This window comes from Oxyura jamaicensis, chromosome 15, assembly GCF_011077185.1.
Source record: "Oxyura jamaicensis isolate SHBP4307 breed ruddy duck chromosome 15, BPBGC_Ojam_1.0, whole genome shotgun sequence".
Taxonomy (NCBI): Eukaryota; Metazoa; Chordata; class Aves; order Anseriformes; family Anatidae; genus Oxyura; species Oxyura jamaicensis.
Window position 1 is genome coordinate 12701091 of NC_048907.1, and position 20315 is coordinate 12721405.

Below are 20315 nucleotides of genomic sequence, written 5' to 3' on the forward strand. Positions count from 1 at the left end.
CCTCGAAATCACAGAGATCTTCTAAAGCAAGGCACAGATAAGTGATTAAGAAAAGCAATGGCTCAAACCGCACAGGTAAGCTCCAGCCTCTGCCCTGATCAGCATCACTCGTGTATTTTCTTCTTCTAGCCCAAGATGACAGCATACTAAGTATGCTCCAGAGCCTGCTGCTAACGCCACAGTTTGGGGTCAGAGGCAGATCTGCGTGTTGCAGTCCAACAGCTTGAGCCCTGCTATGCCTCAGCCTCCGGTTTCCAGTCTCACACCATAACCCTCTATTGCTCCCTCCCTGGCTTGCTCCAGAGGCTGGAGGCAGCGCAAGCCAAAAGGCTCCGTGGTTCAGCACGCAGCCTGCCTGGGGAGCAGTGTTGGAAGAGGGGCAGAAGGGCAGGCTTGCTAATCCCACGTATTTGTAGCAACAGATTTCATCGCAGTGCTGCCAGCATGGATCAATTTTCCAGCTGTTAGGAGCAAAGGCTGCATGTAACAGAAAAAAATGGCAACAGAGAAGTCAGGGACAGACCAAGCTGCTGTCACCAAACGATGCTGGAATGACAACAAACAAAGCCAAAGAAAGCTAGAGGATGAGAACTACAGAAGGTTTCAAGTCTCATGTGACATGGATTGTATCAGGACTGAGCCACAAAGCTCACTGTGGTGTTGGTAACGTGCCTTTCTTTGTAAGAGAGCAACATGAAAACAGCAGCAATGGGCTATGAGCTAAAACAGGGAATAAGGGCTTGCCTTCTGTACGTATTGTCAGAGCTAATGCACAAGATCCATAACAGCAACAGGGACAGACTTCAAAGCCTCCCCTGAAGACCAGTTTCACCCTCCCTGCATAAATTTCCCTCAAACCTATCAGTAAACAGAACAATAGGAAACACTGAGATTCCCTGTAATGTCCAGAGTCATTTAAATTACAAAGATAAAACAGTAAACGGTCAGCAGTAGCTTCTTTTAGCCAAAAACAAACAAAGAAAAACACATCAAGCTGGGTGTTTTGATTTACTTTCATAAGAGACTCTGAAAGAAAAAGTAACACTAAAAACAGACAATTCAGGAAACTCTCATAGGAGGGAAAAAAATGACATCACATATAGCATAGTTCAAATAAACATCAGGCTTCAAAAAAAGGGAAAGAGAGGAAGTCTGTTTTGCTTGAGTTTGTACTGTGGAACATGCTGCCCCTGTGCAGCGTAGCACAGTCCAGCTTAACTCTTTGACCTAAAGGTACAGACAAAACTTAAAGGTATTAGAACGTATTTACGATCAAGGAAAATCAGGAAAGCTGGAGAGGGACTCTTTGTCAGGGAAATGTAGTGATAGGACAAGGAATCATGGTTTTAAACCAAAAAAGGGTAGGTTTAGATCAGATATTTGGAAGAAGTTCTGTGCTGTGATGGTGGTGAGGCACTAGAACAAGTCACCCCAAGAAGCTGTGGCTGCCCCATCACTGCCAGTGTTGAAGACCAGGCTGGATGGGGCTTGGAGCAACCTGGTCTGGTGGGAGGTGTTCCTGCTCATGGCAGGGGATTGGCATTAGATGATTTTAAGGCCCCTTCCAACCCAGACCATTCTATGATTCCGATTCCAAGTGCCTACTACCCTCAGGGCACTTGTAAAAATTTCAGCCTAAACTTTGAGCTCAGACACCCACCCCCAGGTACTATTACAAGGCTGGTTGTGACATTTTTATTTCTGTCCTGCCTTCGTCATTTTTAATTTCATTGGCTTGCTGAGACACTGAGATCCTGACTGCTTCCACAAAAACAAACAAGAGACTACATCCTCGCATCCTGGTCACAGATGAGGAAGTTCAAAGGAAGTGAAAGGGATCAGTTTGTTTTTTAAAACACATCTGTTTCTCAGGCTAAGAAGTCATCTTTGAAGTAGCTGGCTCACTGAAAGAATCTGCATGCAGGGGGTGGAGAGAACAGGGAGTGGCAGTGCGCAGAACAAGAAGCAAGTGGTCTTTACATTTACACCCATTTCCTGAGTCCAAAATATGCTTACCAGCAGTAAGTTAGCAAGAAGGCAGTATTTGTGCCTGAATAGTCCGTAGGCCTGAAAGGATTTTGCAAGACCAAACAGCTAAAAATAGTTGGGGAGTTTACAGAACTGCTGTTTAGCAAGGACCTTGCTCCTGAGATTCTGGCCTTAGCAAAAACAACTGAAAGGCTTGAGGTGACCGTGGACTTGTGGAACCACTGTTTCAGTAAGTCCTGCCAAAACACTGATTTATTGAGGTTCTTCAAGAAGGAAACAACACTGCCAGTACAGTCAACGGCCCTCACTCTGTTGCTTCACTGGCAGCAGAGAAAATACATTTCATTTTAATTTCCCTGTGCCTTCAGTGGTAAAAGCTCTGGTCCTCTCTGGGAGTACTGTTTCTGGGAGCAGAGAGCACTCTGTTTCGTTCAGTTTTGTATATCAACAGCTCACCTGAAAGTTAGATGACAACACATGAACCTGTTGCCTGACATCACCTGCAGCTAGAACTCTGAAGTAATAGCTGTGTAACAGCTGTTTTCTAACACGTCAATAAAATTTCACTTTTTGGGGGAATGACTAATGAAACACAAAGCCTTGCCTCTGGGAGTGGGAGGCGAACAAAGAAGCAAGAACAATACACAAAAACTTGTAAGCAAAACACACTTACCATGTACATTGGTGAACCACATAAAGTTGCTGCCATCATATTATTCTGCAGGTATCGGGCAAATCCAAAGTCAGCTACAAAGAGAAACAGGGAGGTGGGCCAAGATCAGCCATGAGCTCTAGAGAGCCTGCACCTTCCTAAGTTCCCCCAGGCCCTCACAGCAGGTCATGTACCCCACACGAATCACAAGACTTCAACAGCTCCATCCCTGAGCAGTAACATCCTTGTGCTCGTTATTGACACATAACGGAGACACTAGAAAATGAGAAACCAAACTGCATGCAGCATTTAGAAGAATGAACTTCCATCCATTTTTAGAGATCAACAGACACTTCTTTCCATATCTGTTTGCTTGCATTCCAAAATGTCAGCTGCTCGAATCTTCTTGACTTCTGGGAGAGTCTGCCAGTTCTACCAGCCAATTCATCTGCTGCCATCCCAACTTTTAATTTGGGAAACTAACAGTTCTCCTCCACTGAAAAGGGTGCAGTGCAGCAGGCATCCAAGAGAAACCACTGCTTGCCACCACCCACATTTGTAGGAAAGCCCTAATGAAAAACAGTCTTGCTCTATTCCTTCAGAAGTTTCAGCAGTGCTAACTCCAGGATGAAGGAAGAAAGCCGAGCCATTAGTTCACCTGGCAGATGGAAAAGCCAAGGGCTAGGAATACAAATATGAATTACATCTGCAGGTTACTCAGCATCTGATCATATGATACTTGGAGGTTCTTTCAAGGTTAGTAGATATTTCAAGCAAGGAGATTATTTGACACAGCTGTTTATGCTGCCATCTGTCACTAATTGGTATAGCTAGCTATTCCCTGCACCACGTATTTCTCAGGGAGGTGGGAAGGAGGGGTTGCAGGGCTCATCACACCAAAGAGCAGCAGTGCCCAGGAGGTGCTGTGCTGTGCCCACAGCTCTCCGCCTGCGTCTGCAACTCCCAGATAGCTTACTTCCACCTTCCAGATAATTCCACACTTCACAAAAAAGTGACTTTCTTAAAGATGCAGCTGAGAAGCCTACCTCTAATTCAGACTGTAGAAACATCTGCTTTGTGATGTGCCTGACTTCCTTTATGCTCTGAAACCAGCCAGGAGAAGAGCTACTTTTAGGCCTTAAGACACCACTTGGTATTTACCCTCGGTTCTACTAAAAGCCAAACAGAAAAGCCACTGCAGCAGCTCCTTTCTTGGTAAGCCTGGACATTACAAGGCAATTAGGGCAGGTTAGTATTTTATTTTATTTTTTTACAGAGGGAGGCACCATTCAGCTTGGAAATGGAGCAAGGCCTGACCAATTTCTTTTATAGTAGTCTGCATCTTGGCAGAGCAGAAAGCTCTTGTTCCTACTGCTTGGAGGCCCACTGAAGTTAGCTGAACTCAGTTATGTCTAGCAGAGGAACTAAGTGAGGAAGTGGGAAAACATTAGGGCATATTAAAAAGCAAAGAAATTTTCTTCTAGACAGTTCCCAAAAGAAATTGAGGCTTACCACTTCTCTGTTACCAAAGTCTCCTGAGACCTATTAGGTTAACACTTGTAACAGGGTCTTACCAATCTTTATGCGTATGTTGTTGGGATTTGATTTCCTGCCTCCAGCGTAGGAAAGAAGGATATTCTGTGGTTTCAGATCCCGATGGATGATGCCTTTGCTGTGCAGCATTTTCATGGCACCTGCTATCTGCTGAAGAAAGAGCCTGATGGTGTCTTCACTAAGTGTCCGCATAGCTAGGGAGGAGGAAAAGATAACCACAGATGAAAGAATTGCAATGCCAGTTCTCTGAAGAATCCAGGGGGTAGTGGGGGTAGTTTCTCCATTAATTTGGCCTTTTTTTTTTTTTTTTTTTTTTTTTAACTTCCACGTATGGCTTTTTTTCTCCATGCACTATTTCTGAATGCTTAGTGCAGGCATTAAGAGAGAGCTTTTGCATTCCCAGCTCATACTGTGGCCAGGGCTGTTTTCAGCCCTGAGAGTCTCATAGTCATGGTGAACTCAGGTCAGAGGCGAGTACCGAATTTGGGTTATCAGCTGTGTCCAGAAGTGACATTTGATGAGGTTTAGGACTTCCCTCAGCAAGAGCTGCCAGCTAGCTTTAAGCATGCAGCCGGACAGAGCCTGCAGCCTGATGAGTGAGAGGGTCACCTCTGCGCTAGGTCAACAGCCATCAGACGTTACAGCTTTATTGAGAAGAGTATGTCTAAACCTGGAGACACGGTTAGGATTAGGATTTATGCCTGCAGCAACCTTTATGGCCCAGGCTGAGCAAGGAAAAGGCAGGCAGATCAGGGTACATGGCCACCAGGGATCTGAAGCCAAGTCTAGGTCTAATCCTTGTGCATCACCACCCACTAGACCAAACCGTAACTCTAACCCAAACCCAGTGTTAGGATGAAAAGCAGTCCAATACCTCACAAAAATACCCCTACCAAATGTCCCCTGCAAAGTCTTTTTTATAAAGAAATATTTTTAAAAAGTAATCAAATTCTGCTGCTACAGAAGCACTGAAGGGCTTCCCAAGACCTGTGGTGTGAAAAATAAATAACATTGAAGGGATTAAAATAACATTCATCTGGACCTTCTAATCAGACTGGTGCAACATTAACTTCTGTTATTTTAAGAACTGCATGCATGAAACTTGTCAAAGCTCGGAGCAGCCTGCTGAACAAACCACAGGACCAACAGCACTACCAGCCTGCTTCCTTATCACTCGCTGAATAAGGCAGGCTTAAAGAAAGCACCGTTCCACTTGAACTAAATCATTTCTTTTGTACAAGGTCCCGGTAGATTACTCGGGACTTCATTAGTATTTTTCCAGCTGTTCTCTAGTAAAACCTTAAAACAAGCTGGGAGGAACTTCAAAACGCTACTCTACCTCATCAGCTAGAAGGGAGGAATCCTTAGGAAAACACAGATGAGGTTGCAGGCAGCTTTAACACAACACAGGAAATTAAAAATCTAACTTTTGAAATATGTGCATGAGAAACAGCTAAGTTAAACAGCATTTAGAATAGCAAATAAACTCCCACGGCTCCCAAACCCCACTGTTCTAGGAAGAGGCACAAGCAGAGCTAAAATGTCACCCCGGCTATCAGCCACTCCTGGATGCGTACACGTGCCACAAGTGCACATGTATATAGAGTTTCTCTCCCCTTGCTGGGCCTTTTTCCTCATAGACTGGCACTTGGCTGGAATTCAAAAGGCTGCTTTGCAAGAAGGGGAGATTCTGTGAAGAGATCTTAAAGATATGAGGCAGCTTAGATGCAGATCTACCAAACCTACCTGCATCTTCTGGGGAAAAACAAACAAACAAACAAACAAAAAAACAACACTCCACTTCTTCCTCTTTAACAAGGCTTTCCCCGAATGAACTGGGACTCCTGTTCCTGAACAGATAAAACACCGTCCTTCTGCGAAACAGCAAGAGCTCCAACAATTTTTGCTCAATTCAGCTCAGGCCCCAGGAAGGAGAGGCTGTCTCACCTTCCCCCAAACAAGAAACAAGACTTAGAACTTAGTGTTATTAAGCCAGCAGGCAATTAGGAACTCCTGGCTAAATACACCTTGCCTCTAGCAGAAGCTGTTTTCTTTAGAGCCTTGTCTTCACCTGCAGTTCCAGCAGCATGCCACATCTTCAAGGCGTTACCTTCCCTTTTATATAGTGTGGTGGCAAAAAGATGAACACTGCACTAGCTGCCATTCCCTCAAACCAGTTAAGCCTCCCTAACCCTTCAAACCAGGGAAAAAATGTATATATTTATATATAAAAAATCATTACTACCGAGAGCAGAAAATCCATTCCCCTGAGAATATAGTGCCTCTAAGCTACCAATTGCTGCAGAATTTCAGCTTTTCCACTTCACAGAAGTTCTGCTTGAAGCTCTTAACCTTGCAAAGGTGTTGTGCTCCTAACACACTTAGCATCTAAGCTCCTGTCTTGAGCCTGCAGAGTGATTCCTCCAGTCAACCTGCCGTGGCACAGTGAAGTTACCATGATGCAGCATAGCAAAATTAGGCAGAGGTCTGCCGGGTCCTCTGGCAGCATTAAATCTCAAGAATCACAGTAGTGCGGCAAGGGTGGACTGTGAAATTGAGAAGATGCTCTCAGGAACAGAAGAGGGACAGGCAGTTACGCTGGGAGCGCAGGGGCATACCCTTTCACCTCACTCCACTAACAGACACATCACAGAGAAAAACAAGAGTCCTTATCTCTCACACACAGCCCATCAGTCTACCAAATGACAGCAGCAATCTCCAACTGAAGGACAGAGAAATAAGTGCAACTGTCACTTTCAGAGACTCCTGAATTCACTGAAGAGGAGCACAAAAATTAATACCACTTGTACTATCAAGCTCAGGGATTCAAAACCCCACAACAGAAGAGCTAAGGGTCGGACTCCTGTTCCCTTCACACTTTGCAGCATCTGGATTTTTCTGTGTACTGTCTGTAGCTCATTTTGACACATCCTTCTTACTGACACCTCTTTCTCATTTACTTCAGGCCAGCAGGTTTAATATCACATCAGCTTGTCTTGTTCTACAAAAATCAGGAAAAGCAGCATTCACATGCACCAACCGGGAACCGAGAACCAGAAACATTCACACATCGGTCTGCAAACGGTCTGCAGACCAACCACCAGCAGCAGAGGGAGAACATACAGAAGACTCATTTGATTTAGATGTCACCAAACAGATGTGGCAAACAAGACAACTCACTGTCTCCATGACATCCTAAACAGGAAACTTGTACTTCTGTCCCTGCAAAAAAAGGTCACTCATCTTCCCCAGAAAACTGGCAGAACACTGAGACTGCACTGAAGTCCAGGCATCTCCATGGAGGCCTGTGGTCAGCACCACATTCTTGCAGAGATCGCTGTTTCACAAGCCTCACTTTGCCGTTACTGAGAAGTAATAATATCCCCTCTGTTTATTTTCATGGGCTCCACTTGAGTGAGGAGGCCCTCAGCATGCTGCCTTGGGAACAGCGGCTACACAGGTCAGGAGATCAGAACAAACATTTACCACAGGTCAGCACAAGGCCTGGTAGCTCTTGAGGTGTAGGAAAAAGATGAAGCCCCCCCCGAAAGGTGGCTTTTGGTCAGCACCGTGGAGAGATGTAGCAAATGTTCAACCAGCCCAGAGGCTGCCTGGTAAAGCGCAGTAAACAGGCCGACAGCTGACCCAAGGGTAACATATTGGAGCACGCTCGCTGATGTTGAATGACAACACCATTTTGGAAAAGTTATTTAGGAAAAATAACTTCTCCTCTTACCCACAGGTGCACAAGCATCTCTTCAACAAGCGTCCAATCCAAATCATGCTGACGTCTGAAAGGCCAGGCTGATTTATTTGGGCCCTTCTTGCAACCCCCCCCCCAGGGCCACACACACAGAACGTGGCCAGAAGGGACTCTGCAGGAGCTGTGCTATTTACACCAGGAGACTAACATGACCACCCATAACGGCCTGTGCCAATGCCAATTCACAGAATTTAAAGAAATCGTAGATGATCCTGCTCTGATCTCCTGTCGCAAGCTACAAAATTTTAGCTATTCCTCTGGTAAAAACAGTGACTTCTGCAATGCTTCCCACAGCTCTACCATACATCGCAGAGATCTGCCACTGTAAGCTCAAAACATACCCTGTGATGGGCTTTAAATGACAGCAGCATCCAGAGATCAGTCAGAAGAGGAATCATTCAAAAACACCACAGAAGCTCTGCTCAGCAGAACACATACAACCTCAGCTCGTATCAGAGGTGGGGCTGACCAACAGTTTGATCCAACACAAATGCGCACTGCACTGAAACGTGCACATATGCACGTCGTCCAGTTATGAAGACAAGGGGAATTAGAGTGCCTTTTGATTCAACACAGAATTACCGCATTGCCTAATGCTTGTAATTAGAGGGCAGAATGGATTGGGAAGCTTACAAGCATCTCATTCAATCAGAAGCAGTGGATTTGCATGTGCTGCTTGTGTAAGTGCTACAGGAACTACCAGCAAAAATGTCAGAGTCAGTGTGAAAGTAGATGTTGCAATGAAATATAGCCATGCGATCATCAAAATTACCGAAGCAGCACCATAACTGCTCAATAAAGATGTGCCTCATGTATACCAGAGAAATATCCTGGAAGAAATCTGAATTTTCCAATATAATTTCATCCTAAAAGAAAGCTTATCATCAAAAGCACTCGACAAAAGTAGGGATATCAACACTAGCTGTAGGACAAATTTAAATTTAGCTTTTAATCCTTCATTTTTTGTAATTTCCAGGCATTATGTCCCTCAAATAAGCAGCCTGAAGTATTATCCAGCTGACTAACTCTAAATTCTAACAATGAGACTAAACTTTGTTTAACCATGATGCAGAGACACATAAGTGAGATTAAAGGATGATGTCAAAGCCCAGCAACTTTAAGAACCATTGGTGATTCCTTATGAATACAGAGGATACTCTCCATGCTGTTTTACTTACTGTGAAGGTAGTCTGCCAGGTCACCACCATTGCAGTACTGGAAGCAGAACAGAAAGCTCAGTTAATGCAAAGGAAATTAAAGACTAAAAACTTCAGTAAACTTCACTAGCATTGCAGGCTTATCATGGTACTTAAAAACAATCACATACATCAAAATATATATTCAGAAACTGGCAGAAAAAAAGATATTCCAATAGCTTCCTCTTCTGGCATGTTCGCCCCACATGCTACGTTGCATTATTATACACAGCGTGACTTAGCCTTTGTGTGCATGTGTGTACATCCATGCACAGAGAGAAGGGCAAAACCAGGAGGGCAGAAAGGTCACCACTTGAATACCACCAGGAAGTTAAGGAAAACCTGGGAGCAGCCATAGCTGAAAACTGTAATTCCCAACATCATGTTCCACATCACTAAGGAAAGGTCAACAAGACCTCAGAACAAAGACTGCAGAAGAAAGAAAACATACAAAAAGCTTTGCAGCTATACTGTGTGGATAAAATGTTCTTTCCATGAATCTTGGAAGCAGATACTATCTTGTAATGCTCATTTGACCCTTGAGGTAAGGCATCCAACTGATTAAACCTCTGCCAGCATGACCTTCTAGCAGCAGCAATATAAAAAAATCCCACTGCTATCTTCACGCACACTGTTCCAGTTCTCAAAGCTATGCAGCTGCAGATTAGATTAGCCAAAGCATCGCAGGTGAGACTGAGCAGAAAGCACTTCTTATCTAATGAACTGGTCTGCTTAATCCAAATTAAAGTTGAAAAAAAAGGATAAAAAGAAAGACACTCACCTCCATAACCAAGTAGACAGAATTTGCCATCTCCTGGGGAAAGAGAAAACAAAGATTTATGCATCACAATATTTCACACGCATTACAACTGCTGTATTTCTTTTAAAACAGTTGAACTCTTCTATACATGCCAGGCTTAAGAGAGGGAACGAACTTTGTTACAGACCGATTCCTGGAGGGTCACTTGCTTTTTAAGAATCAGGTATTTCACACCAATTTAAGCACATTGTTCCTTTCTCAATGTGCACCTGTTTAACAGAGCAAATCTGCTCTATTGTGGCGTAGATCTTCTTGTTCCTTTCTGGCTCTTGGGATTAACAGCAGAACGCAACACAGATGCCAGTACGTTATTATCTTAGAGTCTTAATTGTTTCCACATTTAACACTGCCCATTATAGCAGCTATTCTGCATGAGCAGCTCTAGTCTGAATGAAAAGATAAGAGCAATGCAACTTTGGGACCTGCATTTCAACCCCCATGGATGAAAGGTGCTTAAGAGATCAGACCACCTTTGATTTCATGAAGGGAAAAAAATGAGAAAGACCTCAGCTTCCTTCAAGCTCAGAATGTTTGGCTACGCCACAGGGTTACAACAAAGATGTTTCCGAGTAACCATGCACCAGCTGGGCCCTTGCTCCATTCTAATACCATCACACATTGGAAGTCAATGCTTAACTGGCTCAGAGGTGCTCAGGCTTTCGTTTTAGGTCTCACATACAACCACCAGAACACAGCACAATTGTCCATCTGACAGCATTGACACAGGTCGAAAACGCAACATCAGCCAACCAGTTCCTACACTTGCGTTACCAAAGCACTGATGAAGTTAAGAGCCTGCTATTACTGGGAACCTAAAGCTTGCTGGATTATTACGTGGTCAACACCGAGTCCAGACCAAATGCTTGTCTTCCCAAATTTGTTATTGCTGCTGCACTGTGGTGTTTCTTTCAGTCCTGAAGTTATTCCCAGCCCTAGCTGATCATCTCCACTGGCTCCCTGGACACTGGAAGCACGTACTGGGTGGCATACTCTACAAGCACACCCTACTGCAGAGAAGAGCCCCCCAAGCCCACGGCACCAAGCAGCAGGAGCTCTGGGGTCTGTGCGAGAAGCATGCTGCCTTAGCAGAGCTGCCTAACCAGTAGCAGTGGAGAGCACATGTGCAAACAGCCAGATGTTTCAGCCCCAGGTAGAGCAAGAGCCTCTAAATCCTCTTGAACCGAAGTGAGAGAGGAGCAGATCCACTACAAAGAAGCTTGTATGCTAAAAGCCCTTCCTAAATGCAAGGCCAAGACCCGGACACGAGCAGGCAGCAATTACCTGGCTGCAGAGAAGCACTGAAAGCATCGGTGGAGCAAAAGACTTTGCTGCATTTCCATTGCTCCAGGGCAGCATGCCTTTACTTACAGGCTGTTTAGACACCTGCCTGATTCCCCTTACAGCCTGACTACAATTTCAAAGAGCCCCACATCATCCTTCCAGCATTTCAGTTTTCCAGCAGCCTTTGCGGTCTGCTCTCAGCTCCTTTCCTCTTGCTCTGCACGCAGGACTACCTCCTGTCAAGCCTGTACCAAAGGGACCACCTCTGCAAATGCCTGGAGCTCTTACTGCCTCCCATCACCTCTCCTGCAGTTCTCTTAACCTCACAACATGGGATGCAAATGCTGTCCAGCTGGCTGGAGGAGGGCAGAGAGACAAAACCCCTGCCCCGTGAAAGGCACCAGGCACAGCTGCCCATTGCCACCGTCCCCCAGGAGGCGTGCACAGGCACTGGCCCATCAGCCTCATCTCCCACAGCTTCCCCGGCGGGACGGGCTCACCAGAGCCAGGGCTGGTGCTCCCTGCTCTCACTGCTGCTCTCACCAGCTGAAATTTTGAAGGTCTCCTCGTTTGTCCAGAAAACAGTTCCCTGTGATGCTTAAAAAGGGCGTTTGTTGTATTTTCATCAACGGCAAGCACAGCTTTAACCAGGCCTTATTTTCTCATTGCTGCATTTAAAGGCAGCACACGTTATCTCCTTCCACATGTGCTTCAGACGAAGTGACAGACATCCAGGCCTGTCGCTTCTCCTCAAGCCGCAGCCCCCTACGCACCGCGCAAAGCGAGGACACGCAGCACCGACATGCGGCTGGCGGCACCACCGCTGTGCCTGCAGGCCACGGAGCTCAGCACAGGGCAACTTCCAGGCACGGAGGAAGTTTCTAAAGCAGTGTTTGCAGCCTGCACCAAGTTCATCACTGCCACGGCAGCACTTTGTAGAGACACATCTTGCTGAACGTGCTGGAGTCACTGCAGCTCAATACCAATAACCCATTAATATGTGCGGTGCCAGCAGGGCTCAGGGAAGCCTAATATATTATTGCCTGTATGGAAAATGAAGAGGAAGTTTAGCTTAGACAAGCTAAATCCAAAAGATATTAGTAATAACTTCTCAGTTATTAGCTAACAGCTAATGTACACTGCGTAGCTTGGTTGTTTTTCCTCTGTACTTCATTTAAAGACTCTGCAAACACACATCATAAAGCAAGTCATTGATTTTTGGCAGCCAACGTGCACAGCGACGGGGTTAAGTAAGGACCCAGGCAGGCAAGGGAGATTCTCTGCCTGACTGCCCCAGCAACAAAGTGACCCTGCTGGCTGCTGCCTTTACCTCACCAGCACAGGGCGAAGAACCAGAGGCAATGCCTGATGGGCAGCTGGAGGAAAAGAAGGCGGGTCCCCCAGCCATCCGCTGGCAACAGCAGCCTCTGCCATCCTAGTCTGATTAGGAGCCCTTCTCCGCTGCTGAAGGCTCACAAGGCTCACCAAACTTGTCTTCAGTACAGCCTGGTTCTGGCGGAACTGAAATCGCCTTCCTGTGATTTGGAAAAATGCCTGCAAGTGAGGACTGGAAGCGTGGCATTCAGCAGGGCTACACGTACGTTAACAAACAGCAGATACCATGAGAGCACGGCGGGACAAAACAACTGGTGCCCAGCTCTCAACTTGAATGCTAGGTGCATTTATTTCAGGGGGTCATCTTGCAGCACTATTTTGCCATGCCTGTCAGCCCCTACAGTCCAATACTGCTGGCACCAGTGAGTGCCCTACTGGAGCCCACCTTCGCATGTCGGGGCTCGCTTCCCGGATAGATCAGTAGGAATTTGACCACCAAACCAAACATTTATTTAACGAAGGGCTTCTGAAACAAACTCCTGTTTGGAAAAAGCCTTCAGCCAATAGCTTAGCGTGGTTACAAAGGAAACAGACATCTAAAGAGCCTTCTGGTTTTCCAAATGTGCTAACCGACTTCTCTCATACCGACTGAGCAGCAGAAACTATTTTTTTTCCCTTTTTTAATCCTTCCACAGTGCTTACTATTTGTTCATTAACAGAACACGGAAAAATACAGAGCCAGACTTTGCAGGCTAGCCACCTCCCTGAAAAGAAACGAGATGCCCAGCCCGCTCGTTTCCACATCAGAAACAAGAACAATATTACAATTTGCTGTATTTCTGTGGAGGCTCATGTCCAAGAAGTGCTGCAGACAGTTCACTCTGGACTCCTACTCGCATGTGCCAGCCCCTGCAGCCAAGGCCAGCCCTGCCACTGAACAGGGAGCAGCACAGGGGCAACCCCCTGACTCCTCTCACCACAACGCAGCAGCAGAACCCTGACTGTGCTCTACAAAACACCGATGGCTTCTGCCAGAGGCATCAAGCTGGTAATTAATCAGTCTGGATCACCGCCTCACTCGCAGCTCGTACAGCAGAGGCCTCAGCGATGAAGTTACAACTTAATTGAGTGTAAAAACAGGCAACAGGCTCTACTGCCTACAAATAACACACATCTGCTGATGGAGGAAAAAGAAAAACCTCATTTAGGAACACAACAGTGATCACCCCAGGACAGTGCTTTGTTCAAATCCCTCGCTGAGGCACCACGAGGGATGGCGCTAGGGGTGTTATGACCCAGCAGTGCAGTCTCCAAAGCGTTCTCTCCACCCATACTGGAAGGTGGCATGATCCTCTTCTTGGAAAGCCTGTGTTTAGGTGTGTCCAAAGGGAAACATCTGGGTGTACCCGCAGTTAGTCATCCTCCTACCACAGCTTAAAAAGTCCATGAGAGGAAACTTCCTTAGAGAAATCCTCCCTTGCACTCTGCCCCAGCACCTAGCCTGCTACCAGATTTAGAAAGATGCTCAGGAAGGGAAAAGTGTTTAATTACACAGCGCTCCAAAACCCTCGCAGCAGTGCTGTATTTCCACCCATCCGTGTGCGACCAACGTCGTAACAGACGCTGGGGTACTAACTCTGCAGAGAACAGCTTCCTCCTCACCTAACTCATCTCTGGGAGGGCTGGGGGAGCAGAAAGAGGACTCTGAAGATGAGCATGCCCTGCTGGTGCGCCCCTGTGCTGCACACTGCTTGGCTGGCACAGCTGCCCCTGCAGAGGTGTGTGGACTCGCGTCCTCAGAGCTGTTCTTGTTTCTCTCCTGAAGAAAAGCACACCACTGCGTGCTTACTTAGCCTCCCCCAGTGAGATTCCTGTCCTGCACCTCCAAGAAGATCCCCGCCGTGTGCTGCCTGACACCGCCTCAAGCAGCACCCGCGGCAGCTGCTAAGGGAAGATAATTGCCACAGAGACCTTCGTGAGCAGGGCCAGGCCTCACCGCTTGTACCAGCCAACAGAAGCACAAAATGAAGCTCGGAGTCTAACCTGGCGATGGAAGATAAAGGTGACACCAACTGAAAGCTAAGTTTTACTGCTTTGAGTTTTTTTTTTTTTTTAAATGCCACTTCCCCTGCTTGCTGCAGCAGAACCTCAGCACCGAGGCACGCTGCATCCTCCTGTCCTGCCAGCAGGACCTCACAGAGCTGGTGCCCTTTGGACGTATGATCTCTATTTTCTGTTCATCCCTCTTCCGAAAGCGGCACTGAGTTATGGACACCAGCTGTGGCAAACAGAACTTTGCTTTACAGGAACCACCTGGAAAAGCCTTTAGCTAACATCGTGGCTCCCAAGGCGGCTGGGCTTGGGGACAAAACCTGCTGTTCTCAGAAGGAAGTTTCCAAGCAATAACGCCTCTCAGTGGTATTTCAGTCTGACCCAGAGCTTGGCTTGGGCAGGTTAACCTCTGAAGAGGAAAACTTTCATGCTATGCACGGATTATCTCCTGACGCAACTATCTGAACGGAAGCAAGATAAAAGACAATAGTAACGTTAGTATGAATTCTGGGAGCACCTACCAGTGTTCACCCTTAGCAAAACAGATCTAAAACAAATAGCTAGAAGATATTCATATGGCTCTTGACCTCACACAAAGAAAAAAAAGAACTCAGAGCCCATTGTGCTTCTGTTCTCTTGCCCTGCTCCTTCTCTTCACTCCTTCTCAACCTTACCAACAAAGAACTCAGGAACACTTCAAACAGTTTCTTACTCAGGAAACAATTAATTCAAATGAAGGAAGAAAAGAAGAAAGTACTTATTTGCCTCAATACAATCTCTTCTCTGCATAGACACGCCATCACAAAGTGCTTCTTACACCCAGACAAAGCTGGAAGGCCAGACAAAAAAGCACGTTTCAGGACAGTGCTTTGCGATTCAAGTTGTGCAGCCAGCGAGGTCCAGCCCCGAGGTGAGCTAGCATGTTACAAGGAACAAACGGCCACGTTCCGCGTGCATGGCTACACTGCAAGTCAGAAGCGTGGGCTGCCCTAGCAGTCACACACGCACAGCCCAATAGATGGTATGCAAGCAGCAAATGCCATCATGCCACGGCCTCCTCAGTATCTTTGCCTGTTTTGGCAGACCCAGGCCCAGCAATAAAACCTGCTGCTACCGTCTGGAAAGCGTTATAACGAGCTCTGCAGAGTCAGCAGATCTTTGAGTTCCCAGGGGAACGAGGGCTCCCAGTGTCCTCACACAGAGCCTCAGGCACAAGAGGCAAGGCCCAAAGCTGTCTGACTTCTGCATCAGCTCTCAGCTACATTCTGCTTCCTGCAGACCTGACAGCTTGCTCCAGGATTTGGAGCTCCAGGCACAATATAGGGCAAGCAGAAGGGAGGTCCTGCAGCGCAGAAGGGGTTTATGGTCGCCTTGCTGAACGTGGATATTTGCAGGATCCTGAGAACAACGATGCAAGGTGCTACACCCCCATTCCAGGCACTACAGTGTTCTCTGCTTATGAAGCAGAGCTGTTTTGGGATGGTCACGCTTCAGTGTGGATTAAAAACAGCAGGCAAGCTATCCTCTGGTTCTGCAGGGGCTGCAGGAAGGGAGAGAAAGTACTTCCCATACAATCACACCCCCCTGGCAACAGTCCTGGAGTCCAGCTGTGTGACCTTAAGAAATGACCACGGCACTGTCACGTTCAGGACAGTGTGCGTGCCGGCCAGCTAACACCACCCCAGGCAAACAGCAGGATGGCTTCTTCAGGAGACCCAAAGAAACTCCATCTCCTGCCACTAACACGGGCTTTCTGCAGCTCCCCTTGAATCAGGAGCTGCCCCTCTTTTCTATCTGCACTACCACGGCCCTGCCAGCTGGCTGCTGGCTCCACAAAGGTTCAGGGCCTGCCCCGAGATGCAGAGCTCTTGCTGAATGACGGATGACTACCATGCTCACGAAGCGCCCCGACAGGAAAACACGGCTCTCCTGCAGGGGCATGTCGGGCCTCCGCAGAACAAACACTGCAGCAAGCCCGAGCTGAGCTGACATTAACCACGAAAACCAAAACACAGGATCGCTCTCATAAGAGGAGAGAGACTAAGTGGCAGGTTCAACAAGTCACAGAGCTTCGAGGCAAGACCAGAGACGTGCACCACAGCAAATTAAAGGCTCTTGCTGCAGGGACACTGAGGAGCAGGCGCTTCTTACAGTGCTGTTTGGGGACAATGCTGTGTCACCCATGCTGCCGGTGTCCCCAGCTGGCCAGCTCTCAGGGAAGCCCCAGGGCCTCAGGGTGTGCAGCACAGGTCAGGCTCCTGCTGCACAGCCCAGCAAGGATGAGAGAGTGGAGAAAAAAGCAGCAGAATCCTGAAGAGTCAGGACTTTGTGCTGTGGAGTGGGAAGTGCAGTTACCCCTTTGCAAAGGGGGTAAGACCTGGGAGCTTCTTTGAACTAAAGCAAGCATCTCTCTGCATGTGGCAATGCATTGTGTTAACAGTCAAGAGAAGTGACTTCAAAATCCTGAAAACAATAGCCCAAATACTGAAGATCCAATTTGCTTTTCTACATTTATTCCTCTTCTCCTTTCCATATCACAGTCATTTTATCAAGGGCGCATTTAAGGTTTGTTTCCCCATTACCTCAGGGTCGGTCACACGCACTGCAATGAAATCCCCGCACACCGTAACGCTGCCTTGCACGAGCCTGCCCAGAGCACAGGAGCAGTGCTGTGGATCGAGGCAGACAGCAAGGCAGGCTACAAGAACAGGCTTCTCCACGGAGCTGGCATCACGCCCAATGCTTCTGCTGGCATCACGCTCGCTGAGACATCCTCACATCCTCGCTTACCGAGACACGCTCAAGTGCGAGCAGAGCCACTCAGTCTGAAGCTGGATTTTAGAGCCAATGGGCGCAGTTGTGAACAGCGTGGGTGTGTTTGGGATTTGCCATCAAAAAACTTAATCTGATATCCCGCAGGAGATTTTTTTTTTTTTTTAAATGCAACTGTGGGAATTAGAGGCCCAACCCCCACTTGGTTTCCTATAGCAGATGCATGAGCTGGCGTTCGCAAGTCTTCTTCTTTCATATTCATTTATTTCATACTTCATTTACCAGACTTAGGAAAGCAAATACACACTATCACAGCACAAAAGTGTTATAACAAGGAATATAAAGAAAAAAAGTGAGTTTTCATTCAAATAAAAATTAATTTATTATGAAAAAAATCCAGTTACCAGAAGCCAGGTAACACAGGCTTGAATCTGCAATATTTCAAAGACAAAGAAAACAGAGTATGCTTTAACAGGCTGGCTACAACTGCCAGCTAAATTAAACATTTTGTGTCAAACACAAAAAAGCCTCCAAAGAGAAAGTTACTCAACTGCCCAGTTGCGTGTGCAGCGTTATCACGAAGCGCACACACACAGAAACAAACCACATGCTTTAAAGCCACGGAGCGGCACCATCTCGGCTCTACCTCACACCACCTCATGCCCTGGTGCAGCTCCCCACCATGCAGCAGCTCCCGTGCTCCAGGCATCGAGCTGCCTGGAGGTCCATCTTCTCCTGGACACGCGGGATGCTTCGCTGAACAGGAGCTCTAAGGACTTGAAATTCGGCATCTTTCACTGCCCACAAGTGAAGCGTGCTGTCTGGCTGATCGCTAGCACACCAGCTGAGCTGACCTAATTCCTCCTGTTACTCTGATGCTAGGAGACAAGCCAGGTGTTCTCGCAGCCAGACTGAACGTTTTTGCCCTCAGCAACCAGTGACGCAGAATTTGATTCACTTCTCTCAATCCCCCACCTTGAAGCAGCCTTAGGTATCAAAGCAAAGGCAGCTTTGGGATCCTCTCTTTGCGCGTGGAGGGCATCCTTCCATGTTTACAGTGGTATTTAAGGCCTGCACTTCATAAAGCAGGAGGCATCACAGTTAGAACACCTCTTCGCTATACTGTTAGCACCAAAGAGGCTCTGGAGCTATCTGTTGGCTGAGATGTTTATCGGATTCTGCTGTGGACATTTATTTCTAAATTTCTCAGAGAGGAGCCATAACATCTGGCAAAGATAATTAAGACGGCTTCTCTTAAGTAAAGTAGATTTAACTGCTCTATACCTGAGAAATGCTGCTGCCTTGGAAGACCACACCATTTATATTCCTTTTCTGTCAGGTTTGCCATATTGTTGTGCTACAGGAACATAAGTTAAAGCAATAAAAACAAAATAAAATAAAGAAATCCCCTGACAATGAAAAACCCAAACGCAGAAAGTTTTGAAACAAACCCACAAAAACCCACCCTTATATTCCTGACTGTGCAGATCAAAGACCACCAGCTCTGCTGGCCACCCCGGCTCAGCTTTTCCCTCCCTGCTGCCCTGTGCTGAAGGCTGTCTGCCTCACAGAAAAGCCGTGTCCTCTTCAGAGGAGCAGAGCTTCGCTAGCAGCTCGCCCAAACCAAGAGGGACATCCAGCTCAAACTCCTGCCTTCAGCACTGGCCCTCACCCTTGCTGTTTGCTAGTCTGACCATTGTGCAAAGGCTTTTTGGTTGGTATCAACATGTGGGACAGCATGGGGTGCAGAAAAGAGAAGAAAGACATGAGAGTGAATTAATTACTCTTAATTCTCTACACACACTCAAGCATTAAGACGAGCCTTTGCAATGCACGCTTTTATTGCAATTTCCTGTTTTAGGGTTGAGTCCAATCCAGTCTCAAAACCAATCGAGCGTTGGTTTGGACCTACAAAAACTTGGAAGAAATTCGAGCAATGGTTCTCCATCTGAATTCAGCCCCACTCAGCCATTGCTCGGGGGCATTTTTCCCCTGTCAACACAATTAGAAAGCCCCTCTTCCCATCTGCCTTCCAAACCTCTACCACCTTGCTTCATCCACTCAGACTGCGTTCAGTCAGCACAAGGACTCGAGCAGTGGAAATTTTCACAATGGAAACATTGATGAAGCTTAAAGAGCAGCAGCACGAATAGCACCTCAGCCGCTACCAGAGCTCTGCTGTCCAAGCGAGCGCAACAGCCTACCGGTTTCCGATTACTCCTGGGAAACATTCCTCAATCTGTCATTACAGCCTGAGTAATGCTACCTTCCACAGCAGCTTCAGAGGCTATTAACCGTCCACATCGCTGGCTCCTCCGTGACATCGCAATCACGTGAGAAGGACACAGGTATGTGCTTTACATACAGGATGAGCAAAACAGGGATGACCATTTCAGAAATGCTACAAGACCACTCCCTCTAAAAAAAGCCCAATGACTCCTCTGAGGTCTATATTTAGTGGTCAACATTTGCTAGATGTTTGTCACCTGCGCAGTGGAGCACCCAGCTAACGAAGCCAACATCCAATAGAAATGTAAGATGATAAAATATAGTATAAAATACTCTACTTGCCACAAACGTAGCTATTTCAATTCACTAGACTCTCAGACCTCATCCTACAAGATTACTGGCAGAGAACAGATGGATTTTCCATCCTTTCCCCCTTCTAGCTCTAAATTAGGCCAGCCCAGCCTCCAGTAACAGCGATACCCCCCAGCAGATGGGAGGATGCTGACAGAGCAGGACAGCAGACACCCCATTCTCGTCCGCAGCACAAACAGGAGGAGGATTGCCTGGCAGTGCTCTGAGGAGCCTGCACTTCACACCCACTCACGAGGCAGCTTGCCAGCCTCACTCAGGGATGGAATTAAAACAGATTTAACCAGGCAGCCTGCCTGACCT

The 20315-nt window shown here is 47.0% G+C and overlaps 1 protein-coding gene across 3 annotated transcripts in view; it reads right to left on the minus strand.

Moving 5' to 3' along the window:
• Window positions 1–20315, minus strand: part of ULK1 (unc-51 like autophagy activating kinase 1) — a 78947-nt gene that overhangs the window by 52429 nt on the left and 6203 nt on the right. For all 3 annotated transcript variants that reach the window (XM_035340418.1, XM_035340416.1, XM_035340415.1), the window contains exons 4-7: window positions 9936–9968; window positions 9137–9173; window positions 4216–4389; window positions 2663–2736 (exon numbers count right to left, since the gene is read on the minus strand). In XM_035340418.1, the coding sequence (XP_035196309.1) occupies window positions 2663–2736; window positions 4216–4389; window positions 9137–9173; window positions 9936–9968 (318 nt within the window). The remainder of the gene's footprint in view (window positions 1–2662; window positions 2737–4215; window positions 4390–9136; window positions 9174–9935; window positions 9969–20315) is intronic.